Source organism: Aaosphaeria arxii, assembly GCF_010015735.1.
Source record: "Aaosphaeria arxii CBS 175.79 unplaced genomic scaffold BU24scaffold_7, whole genome shotgun sequence".
Taxonomy (NCBI): domain Eukaryota; kingdom Fungi; phylum Ascomycota; class Dothideomycetes; order Pleosporales; genus Aaosphaeria; species Aaosphaeria arxii.
In genome coordinates this window covers 407,651-419,148 of record NW_022983480.1, presented here as the reverse complement: position 1 = coordinate 419,148, position 11,498 = coordinate 407,651, and the positions used below count along the sequence as shown (strand labels likewise).

General features: G+C 51.7%; 3 protein-coding genes across 3 annotated transcripts; 1 reads left to right on the top strand and 2 right to left on the bottom strand.

Annotated features, from left to right (window-relative positions):
* The first annotated feature begins 2,891 nt into the window (after nt 1-2,891).
* Nucleotides 2,892-3,418, top strand: BU24DRAFT_254393 (uncharacterized protein). Its single transcript, XM_033522434.1, has one exon. The coding sequence runs from the start codon at nt 3,096-3,098 to the stop codon at nt 3,375-3,377; it is 282 nt and encodes a 93-aa protein (XP_033380904.1). The 5' UTR covers nt 2,892-3,095; the 3' UTR covers nt 3,378-3,418.
* On the bottom strand, nt 3,241-4,168 carry BU24DRAFT_254402 (uncharacterized protein). The gene has a single exon (XM_033522435.1). The coding sequence runs from the start codon at nt 4,034-4,036 to the stop codon at nt 3,461-3,463; it is 576 nt and encodes a 191-aa protein (XP_033380903.1). The 5' UTR covers nt 4,037-4,168; the 3' UTR covers nt 3,241-3,460.
* Nucleotides 4,169-4,662: 494 nt separating this feature from the next.
* Nucleotides 4,663-10,354, bottom strand: BU24DRAFT_254385 (uncharacterized protein). The gene is made up of 5 exons (XM_033522433.1): nt 9,901-10,354; nt 9,454-9,702; nt 8,858-9,349; nt 4,966-8,803; nt 4,663-4,911 (listed from the first exon to the last, which is right to left on the bottom strand). The coding sequence occupies exons 1-5, from the start codon at nt 10,207-10,209 to the stop codon at nt 4,754-4,756; spliced, it is 5,046 nt and encodes a 1,681-aa protein (XP_033380902.1). The 5' UTR covers nt 10,210-10,354; the 3' UTR covers nt 4,663-4,753.
* Nucleotides 10,355-11,498: the final 1,144 nt, after the last annotated feature.

Sequence of the window (11,498 nt, the reverse complement as noted above, 5' to 3'; positions counted from 1 at the left end):
CAGCCTCACATGCAAAAGTCGGGAGGGGCAAGGACTGGGAGAATGGGATGATGACGACGCTGCTGTCAGGCACGCACTCTCATCCATTCACGTTTGTGGCTATCGAACAAGTTGGAAAATGCAGCCTATCGGCTTAACCTGTATTATAATAGTCGAACGATTATAAAAAGAATATGTCAAACTTTGATTTGCTCTACATGATATGCCATGGTGATGATTGATTGTTGTACTTACTATTCTTACCGAACAGAGTTAATCGTATTCGACGCGGAACACTCAACAGCGATGCTCTTGCCAGTTGAAGCAGACGGTACTCGTATCGCTACAACACGGTACGGTCATCCTCCAAGTCCTCCGTATCCAACGCCCAAAAAACACGATGACTTGCGGGGGCCAAAAACCACTCATCCTTCCTTCCGGAATCCTAACTCATAACCCTCATGATCCTACTATGTAATCCAAACGAAATCCTCCAACGCTTACTTTTCCTTCTTTGCCTTCCGTCCTTCCTCCGTCTCTTTCATCCTTCCGAAGGAAAACGAAACGAAGCGAAGCGAACTGAACTGACTTGAACTGAGAACTGTACCCACCCATGCCATTCTAAGCATGTTATCCATCCTTCCAGGCGCTGGTAGACTCTAGTACGGCGTAGCCTTCTGCCTTTCAATGTGATTCAATTCTGAACGCCCTGTCCTGTGCTGCCTTACCCTGCCTTGTACTGCCTTACCAACCCCACTCCCCATCGCTCCCATCATCGTCTTCGTAGTCGTCTTCGTAGTCGTCTTCGTAGTCGCCCAGGGCAAACAAAACACAAAACACAAAACAAACAGAAAAAAAGTCCGAAGTCTGCGTTTCCGATATACCACCCCCTCCAAGTCGGCTACGGACGAGTCAAGGTGAGCCTTACGCCCACCCGACATCCACCCTCTTTCCTCTTTCGTAGATTTTCCCTTATTTCTTTTGTTTACATTTCCATGGTGGTTAATGGGATGAGGGATAAGTGACAAGGCACAAGGCACCAAGGTATGTACCAACACCGAAGCGTGGACGTGGGCGAAAAGAGGCGAGGAATTTCCGCTCTTGGGGTGTTTGCCGTGCGTGCGTGGCGCGGTTGATCAGGGCAGGACAGGTGGCTAGCCTTGTGGGACGGCGGACCCGGAGTGTGACGGACGGGACTGGTGGGCGGACGGTGAGTGGATAGGTGGATGGAATGTTCTGTGGTTGTTCTACGTTGGAATATCTTTCTGATTGGGGTTGGAATGGAGAGATGGTGATGGGCGATGATTGACGTGGTAGATCTGTTTGTTAGATGGGTGGGTATGTATACAGTACTCCGTACAGTATGTAGCGAATGAGTATGGGAAAGGGAAGGGTAGGATTGGGAGAAAATTGGTTGATTGATCGGATTAGATTATGCAATTGTTACTGTTAGTTTCCGAGTGTTTGATGCTATAATTCGTATATCCTCAGATGTAAAGACGTCTATGTACCTTGTCATTTCAGTAGGTAGTTACTTGGGGATGTATACTAATCTCGGGACGTAGACGACACAAGATGTTCCCTCATCATCATTATCAACATCAACACCAATTCCAATCGATTACTTTATTTTCATTGTATTTTTCTTTAACCATAAGCTTTTTCCCAAGTTGGACATTCTTTATTGGATTCGTGCACAGTACGGCTGTACGGTATAGTATGGTATCTCACATGTGCATTCGCGTTGCCCTCACTCTACGTCTTCACAGTTCACACATAGAAACACAGTACACACACATCTCATCAAGTACCTAATATCTACCTACCTACCTAAACATTCGACTATCCGCCCATCACCTACGAGGTTATCGCCACTACCACGGCTTTCGCTCGCTGTATCGTTCCCACTAAATTCAACATACAGGTACAACTCCGACCGTGCCATTCCCGCCCCATCATTTCCTCCGCCATCGCCCAATGGGGCAATTTTTCAACCTTTACCTGCTTTCCTCATCCTACTTGAAATGTCTATCATTTAATCACCTCTTTACATTTTCGTTTATGGTAATTAGTGTACAGAACTGTAGCTTTGCTTTCCCGGGAATGCAAGTAGATGATCACCTTTCTACGTGTGTGTGTGTGGTTTTCGGGTACCGGATTTGTGGGTTCTGTGGGGAACGGGTACGAGTATCGATGGGATGATGAATATGTGATCGTAGGATGATCGATTCGTGATAATCGATGATGGATCAGTTGTATTCGATCTGATCGCAATTGACGATGGCGATGGGCGATGTTGTGTTTGATCCACCGTGCGTCCACACCTACGATGGCGGTGAACGTCTACCTGTGGCGGATACGGTACCTGTAGTTCGCATCTACCCACCCACCCATCCACCCATCCATTCTCCCATCTTGCGTACACCCTACCCAACCCTACCTACCCTAACCTACCTATCCGTGGCGAACAAGCCCAAAGCGTTCAAAGCCTCCATCGGACTTTTCCCTCTCAACCTTGTTTCCGATTTTCCGTTCGTAGCGGTCGTTCGTGGGGGGGATATTTCCGCCTTGTGGTTGGTATGGCACGCGTATGTCTCCGTACCTGCATTACGCTGCGAACCTACGAAGATATGTACGTACGGACGTGGCTTGCGTATGTGCAGGCGGGCGTTGTCCGCTGTGTATCATGTATTGCGTCCCATGTACTAACCCATTCTCATCTACCAAGATGGCGGATGGTTACATTGTATATGCGTAGAGATAAGATGCGATACTAGCTGACGACAGCAGCGGCGGACTTCAAACACAAGACGCGTGCCTGTGTACAAGGCGGAAAAAGAGGAAAAGGAAGGGAAAGGAAGAAGGCAATGGTGAGCTTGATGATTGGGACAGGAGGCATGTAAGCTGTGTTGTAGCACACACGCCGAGTAGACCACGCGGAGAACGGTCTTTGCGATTAGGTAGTAGGGTTTGTATCTGTTTCTGCAACCGTGGGAATAGAAGGGATACTTTAACGGTTTTCAAGATATGGGTTCATTAATCGTATGTGTACTCTGTACGTTGTGGCCATTCGACATAGGTAGACGGCTCCATGCCATGTACCGAACTATACATACATGACATGGATGAACAACAACCCACTAAAACCATCACCGTATCCCCTAAAGAACTCCAACATACGCAACCGCCCCCAATCCTCCCCATCTCCTCTCAAAAGAACCTCAATCCCAGAATCCTATAAGATAAAACCCTCAAACAAACACAAGCCACACACCCCTGAGCCTCACATGCAGGTACCAACCATACCAACCCTACCAACCTTACCTTGGCGTAAGTCTACACGAACATGTCAGCCACTCCGTCAACCCCATCCATCCGCCCATCTAGAACATCGTTGACCCCAACCCCACAACACCGGTCAGATCCCGCTTTTCGTGATCGTAGGAACGACGGAGAAGTGTGTGTAAGCTGCACGTGCGCTCTATGTCCCTACCTTACAGATCCTCTTCGTTTCTTTTTGGGTGAATGGGTGAGTCGGTTTCCCTTCTCGTGCGAGGGTGCAGTGGGGGTTTGTTTGTTTTGTTTGTTTGCTTTGCTGATGGCGATGTTTGCCTGGGGAGTTTTGAAACGTACGGGGTGTTTTCTCTCTTATTGTTTTTCTCCGTGGGCGAGTGGAGTTGTGCGGAGTTCGACGTGAGGGTGGTGGGCTGGGGTTGTCAGGTCTTGTCAGGCAGTATGCCATAGCTTTCAGAGACCTAAGCGAGGGATGTGAGGTGTGAGGGTTGTGAGATGGAAGATTGGGGAAACCTTGGGTAAGAGGTCGGGATCGTGATAGGATGATGGATGGTGAATGAGATTCGTGAGGTACGTTATGTAGATATTCACGACTCCTGAGGTCGCTCACGTAAAGGGCGAGCAAGCGCAAATCACAGTAGACAGCAACGATAGTGATGGTGATGGATGGAAAATTCAAATAGCATAATGTTACACACACAGAGACACACAGACAGGCAGGCAGACACGCAATCGACACACGCATGCGAGGGTTTCCCTCCATCCTCTACCCTCCTTTCTCCTCCGAAAAACCTCGTTCAGTTCCGTCCATGTCCGGCCTGCCTCATGCCACTCACTCCCCCGTTTTCAGTCAGTCAGTCCATCGACTGTGGTTTTCCCTAGTCTATTATTCCGCTCAACCTCGATGGGCGTAAATATGCCATCGAGAGGGAGAATAAGGGGTCTGGTTCGGATCCCCAAAATAAGATGCTTGCACTTTGCAGTACTCCAGAAGATCCCACACGCATGCACACCCCCGTACACACCTCACTCGCCAACGCTCGCCCTAGTACGATCGAGATGTTTTTTCTTCTCGCGAACCAAAAATCGTGTAAGGAAAATAAAGCCTCGGTGAAGGAGGCAACAAAAAAGAGAAAAGGGATTCCTATCCCGTGATAATGCCAGTCGAAGAAAGAAGAACCATGGAACTCCACAGGAAAGAGGTAATAAAGGGGGAGGGGGCCCCGTAATGAATAAAGATAATTGACGTGTCGACGACTGGTAAGAAATGTTGATGTATGATGTTGGGAAGGGGGTCATTAGACATGGAAAATGGCATAATGCAAAAATGAACCCCCCTTCGATCTTTCAGTCCAAAAGGTCCCCTCTTGTGAACTTGTATGAAAGTAATGGTCTTCAATGTGGTTGGTGCTCGACATGGTGAAATGGAAAGGTCGTTGCCTGTAGAATTACAAAGTTCCAGTGTAATGTGTGAAGGTGATTAGATCTCGCCATCGGCAACGGCGAGTCGCTGTTTGGCTGTCTTCGCCTTCTTGCTCATGCCGCCTTTGCGCTTCTTGCCACCGATTGGGATGTCTCCGCCGGTCACGGGAGTCGCTGCACCACTGGGCCTTTCGCTTTGATCGAAATGACCTTCGCCTGAAGAGAATGTTAGATTGAATCAATAAGAGAGGAGCTTGCATAATGGCTTACCTTCGTGGTACATGTCGTCCAAACTTGCGGCCTCTGCCCTCTTCTTCTTGCGCTTGCGGCCAGGCGGTGCGTTCCTCTCTGCCTCCGCCAACTCGGCCTCCTTCTTCTCGATCTCTGCGGCCTGGTCGTCGTCTGCGAGCCACATGGCAATGTCCTTGGTGCGGTTCTCCCTGCTGCGGGTGTTGAAGTCCACATGGGCACCAGCTCCGCCAGAGATAACGACACGCTGCACTTCCTCCTTCTGCAGGGCTCGCTTTCGAATTCGTTCTTCGATGGTGCCGCGCGTGATGAGACGGTAGACTGTGACCTGCTTTGTCTGGCCGAGACGATGGGCACGATCCATGGCCTGGGAATCGATCGTGGGATTCCAATCAGAGTCATAGAAGATGACGGTGTCTGCAGACGTCAAGTTGATACCGAGACCACCAGCACGAGTAGATAGCAGGAACACAAAGATCTCTGGTCGACTCTGGAAGTCTGCGACAGTGTCACGACGATCCTCAAGTTTCGTCGATCCGTCCAAGCGGCAGTACTTGTAGTTGCGGTAGGTCAGGTACTCCTCCATGAGGTCGATCATCCTGGTCATCTGGAAGTACAGCAACACACGGTGATCGTTCGCCTTGAGCTGCTTGAGAAGTGCGTCCAATTTGGCGAGCTTGCCGGAGTCAGAGACGAAGCGGTGCATGGATGGGACCTCGACGTGCGTGAAACGAGCTCTGGCGTTGGTCGGTTCTGGAAGCTTATTACGAGCCACGAGAGCAGTCGAGCTCGTCTTAGATTCAAGCATGTTCAGTTCTGTCTTATCAGATATGCCGAACAGGGCCGTGCGCATGGGGATGTTGAAGAAGTCCCTTTGCTTCTCGGCAATCACCGCCTGGCTGGAACAGTAGAGTTCGATCGGAGGTGCTGAAGCGCTCGGCTTAGCACAGCGCTCGATGATGTTCAAGCCAGTCTCTTCAAAGGCGGATTGCGACACGTTGAGAAGGGTTTGCATGTAACCCTCTGAGGTAATATCGGCTAGAGGTCTGCGCTCCTGTCGCTCCACAATGTTGAGCATCGAGTTCTTTGGCACGTGTGGGCCGTTCTCCTTGTCGTAAAATACATTGAACCGACCAAGGTGCTCTGATCGCTCGTCCTGGATGAGAGCACGTTGGAAAAGATCGCTTCTAGCAATCTTCGAGGCTTCCGTTGCCGACACATCGGCAAGTCGCAACCAGGAGAAAGCCCCTGCTTCCTTCGACGATTGATGGACGTGGTCTGGGCTCCAAATGTTCATCAGGTTGTACAGGTAGTGACCCCTGAAACCGGCTTGAGGGTTTTCTTTTCCAGGAATGTCGAGACGTCCTCCGTCGCGACATACCAGGCGAGGCAAACGGTACTCGATAAGGTTGCGAGTGGAGTAAGCGACGCCCAGGTTTTGACCCTCTCGCAGGAAAGACGCGGTTTCTGCAAAGTATCCAAAGGAGAATGGGGACCAGGTGTCCGCACGCTCAAAGAGATCGGGGTGGTTGCAGACCTTACGGAATTGCATGACCAAATTCATGAGAGTAGCGCTGTCCTGGTCATCGCCGACGGCCTTTTCGATAAGATCCATAAAGCTGATCTTGTTGCGAAGGCTGGTGTAGTATGCCCGCTGGCGGTAGGTCAGGTCGCAGAACACATCCTCTTCAATCTTGTCACCCAGCTCCTTCTGCACGTGCTTCTTGATACGTCGCAACATGAAGGGCTTGAGGATCATGTGGAGACGTTTGAGTTGGTCTTCGTTGAGCTTAGTATTACTAGTAGCATGGCTCTCGATGTCCTTGGAAAACCAGTCGTTGAACTCGTCGTGCGAGTCGAACAAACTTGGCATGATGAAATGAAGCAGCGCCCACAACTCCTGCATGTTGTTTTGGATGGGTGTACCAGTGAGAAGGAGACGGTTACGGCAGTGGAAACCCAACAGGCTCTTCCATCGAGAACTCTGCGAGGACTTGATGGCCTGGGCCTCATCGAGAATCATGTACTGCCACTTGATCTTCTGGAAGTACTGGGCGTCTTGGACGACCAATTGATAGGATGTGACGAGGACGTGGAACGGCGAATCCTTAGTGTACGTGATGTGCTTCCTGTCCCAGAACTTTCGAAGAATCTTTCGATCCTTTGCGTTACCCCAGTACGGCAAGGTCTTGATGTTGGGAACGAACTTGGCGATTTCTTGTTGCCAGTTGTGCAACGTAGATGCAGGTGCAATGACCAAGAAAGGACCCCAGATGTTGTGCGTTTCTGCAAGATATGCCATGACGGAGATCGACTGCACCGTCTTTCCAAGACCCATCTCGTCGGCTAGAATACCGTTGATACCCTGCTCGTACAAGTTGACAAGCCAGTTGAGACCCTTCATTTGGTATTCCTTCAGGGTGCAACTCAGGAGCTTGGGTTGGGGCACGTCCATGCTCTGCAAACTCGTTGGGTTCTGGAAGTTCATCTCGCCCTCATCGAAGTCCGCGGCCGCATCTTCACCACCATTATCGAATGCACGAGCACGGTTAAGGTTCTCCTGCAATGCATGCTGGGCGTTGGCCATGGCAGCTTGGTTGAGCGCAGACTCGTCGTCATTATCGAAGTCGAGATCCTCGAAGTTCGTAACTTTCGCGCCTGGCTTGACTTCCATGCTTGAAACATCCACGGTCGGCTTGGTTTCTGTGGTGGGCGCTGTCGCTGCAGCAGTCTCTGCGTCGTCGGTGGACCTCTCAATCTCGTCCGTGCGAACCTTCTTGCCGATGAAATGGGAGAAGAGCTCTGTCTGCGAGATGAGGAAGTTGAGTTTCCGCTTCTGCCGGTTGGCTTCACGTTCGGCTTCAGCCTTCTTCGCATTGTCCAACTCTGCCTTCTCGGCCATCTTTCTTTGGTCGCGCTCGTCGCGCTCGTTCTTCTTCCAGAAGTTGAGCATCTCACGCATGCTTCGTTTGGCACGGGCCTGCGTATCCTTCTGACTCTTGTTGGTACGCATCTGCCATCGTCGTGCTTCCTTGGAAGCGAGCTGAGCCGTCTTTCTAAGATTGGATTGTTTCGTGTTCATTGAGTTCTCCTTGACACGGTAGACCTTGGGTATGTCCTTCCTGGCGATATCCTTCCAGATCTGGGCCATGAGATTGTTGAATGCTGGCGAATTGAACGAACTCTGAGGTCCTGTTGGGGCAGGGGCTGCAGCAGGGGCGGCGGCGGCAGCAGCAGCAGCAGCAGCAGGGACTGGGTCTTCGGTCTGGCTGCGGCTCTTGAGTGCTTCAAGACGTGCCTCTTCGCGTGGTGCGATCGATGGGAGCTCGTCACCTCTATCCAGGGCAGCCTGTCCTGCAGCAGCAGCATCCTTCTCTGCTTGTTTCTGCTCTTTGCTCTTCTTCAGGCGCCCGCCTCGGCCTCCCTTTCGTTTGCTTGTAGGCGGATCCTCAGACGCTTGGAAGGAGCTCATGGTACCACCCTCAAGGTTCGGAGCATGCGGCGTGTTCTCGCGGAATTCCTTGTTGGCCACATTGCCCTGAAGAAGCTGGCTCGTGGTCTTCGCCTTCTTCTCCGCTTTCTGTGCATCCCGAAGATGTTTCTCCTTCTCCTCCTCGTTCTCGGCTTGACCTGCCTTGGCAAGAGCTTCTGCACGCTTTGCCTCCTCGTTCTGGATAGTCTTTTCGCGTCTCCGCTTGCGCTGCATGTCTTTCTTGCGCTCTTTTTCCTCGGCGATCTCCTGGTTCTGCACCTTCTGCCAAGCATCGGTTTCGTGTTCCACGGCAAAGCTCTGTTTCGCGGCGTCACGATGGGCGCTGAGATTGGTGGCGTAGCGCTTGAGATATACAAGCCTTCGTCGCTGCGTATTGTTAGTAAAGAATGATACGGTTCATTAGCCGACTGGTTGGCTTACCTTGCGCTTGCCGGACTCAACAGCTTCCACTTCCATGGCACGCTTGCGATTGCTCTCCTTGTACTCCTCCTTTTCGACCTCAAAACCGGGACCATCACCGTCGCTCATCTCCATTGTCTCGATGCGAGCCAGCTCGACCTCGACCTGAGCCTCGTCCGGAACGGGGATCTCGCGGGGCGCACTTTTTCGCGGCGGCGCGAAGCTTCCGACGGGGGGCATTGCCTCGTACCCGCGCTTTGCGGTTGTCTTAGCTGGTATAGGTAGATCGGCAGGTGCAGGAGGAGGAGGAGGAGGAGGAGGAGCGGTCTCCTGCTTCACGTATAGCGAATTGCTGGAGGCGGGTGACTTGGAGGGTCGGCGGGGTTGAGGTTCGACGGGAAGGGTAGGTGGCGGAGGTGGTGGTGCTTGAGGTTTGGGAAGAGGATCCGATTCAGCGCCGGAGGACATGATGCTAGAGAGAGACATTGGGTCTGCTCGGGGAGGTGGCGGAGCCTATAAAGTTGACGCGTTAGTGAGCGAAGATGGAAAAACGATGGTAGGGGCGGGATTATATCGGAATGAATACGGCAAGAACAATGCAGTCTGAAATCACGAACCTCATCTTTTATCGAAGATCGCCGTGGGTAGTTGGATGCTGGAGGCTGCACCGCGCCCCGGTGATATACCGCCGTTGGCGAGACGGGAGAGTGCGACATGGCTTCCATTCCACCCGATGTACGCCTCTGGGAGGAAGGATGGTCGCGCGGCGAGTGATGCGGAAAGGCAGGCGCGACGGGGGATTGGAACGTCTTCTGATATGGGCTGGCAGCCGATCGAGGCTCGGGATAAGCGTGAGGGTCTCGAGTCTGGTAGAGATAGGTAATGGGTTAGCTCCACATCCCTGCCTAGGAAAAAGAATGGATGGAGGCGGCAAGGAGATGATGACGGTGATGAGGATGTAGAGGTTATTGATGGAGATGAGGATGATGGTCGGGAGGAAGGGCGTGGATGGGGATGGGATGGGATGGGATGGGATGAATGAAAGAATGAAAGGGAATAGGTACCTGTTGTGGGTAATGACCGTCGTAGCGCGTACCACTTCGCTCTACACCGTGATCACCATGGTCAGAAGTAGGGTCGTAGTATTTGGAGGCCGTGTTCTCGCGTGGATATAGGGCCGTGCTGATGGGAGGGAGCTCGGCGGTGCCGGGGGAGGTGGGAGGGAGACGAGGTTGATGGGAATTGAAGTTGGAGTGATGGAGAGATAGAGGTGCTGGCGGGTTGGACGAGTTGTGCGTTGTTGGTGAATAGCTCAAAGCGGGCGATTGGGGTCTGTGGTAATCCCCTGACTTTGCCTTTGGCTTGGTTTGCATTCTGTCTCGCGACGTAGCGGCCGACCCTCGTCCTATGCGCGTAGTATGCAGCAGACGGACGGGTGGACGGGCTTCTATGCGATTACTATGGAATCGGACTGTATCTATTCGCGCGATGAATGATGTCCGACTACCTATCCATCTGATGCAGGATTACTGTCTGGTCGATGGGTTTCGGGTGGGGGAGGAGGGTGTGGTTGTTATTGATTTGGTGTTCGGTTCGGTTCGGGGGTGGTTTGGTTTGACGGATCGCAAAAGGTGGGAGGGAGTGGTAGGCTGGCGGATGGGGCTTAGGTTGGGTGACAGAGAGAGCGAGTGGGAGCGAGAGTGGAGGAGAGGGCGATTTTTGCGACTGCGACCGCGCGCGTGTTCCGCAGGCGATGATGATATCGTCTTTCGCGATAGTGGTCGCGAGATGGGTGATGGGAGGTGGGCGGATATATATAGTAAGGTTGGATGGATGGGTGGGTGGGTAGGTGGGTGGAAATGGGTGGATGGTAGGAAGGATGGAGAGAACAAGGAAGAAGAGGATTAGTTTGAGGAAGAACGAAGTTGGAATCGCAGCAACTGCAAAGGCGACAATAATGAATGAGAATCTGGAAGAAGCGCGACGACGGGCTGGCCGGCGCAGGAAGTAGGTAAGTGAGTAGGTAAGTGAGTAAGTGAGTAAGTGAGTAAGTGAGTATTCTGTTAGGCCAAATGGGATGATGCATGGGGAACTTCAAGGTCGGTCGCTAGTGCGGCGGCGGCAACTCTCCCACCCTCATACATGGATACGATGCACATACACATACACAACCTCTTTCTCTCATTATCACACAGCTGCGCACATACATATATATAGAATACTCAAGAAGCTCTCGATGTCGCATAGGATGCAGTCTGACCGGGGTCAATGTATGTGGTGTTGATGGGGTCATGAGGCTGTGAAGTAGAGTGGGGAGGCGATGTGGAGAGGCGTAGGAGGAAGAAGTGGAAGTTAGATCAGGATAGACACAGTGGATGCTCACTTTTCCAGTTCTTCCATTTTCCAGTATGTGATATACGCTATGGGAAATGCTGATAGGAAGAGAACAGATTGTATCGTGGGGAGCAAGTCACGATAGCAGTACATCGCACATACAGAGCATAGTATAGGTACATGTTACGATGAAAGGATGGGGCAGAATATCTAGATAGAAAAACGTTGTCTGATTCTCTATCTTCCACACACCGCTCGTATACACTGTGTATATCGTCTCTATGTGAGGTATGTACACGGTAACTACACGTAGGTCGGGACAAGATCG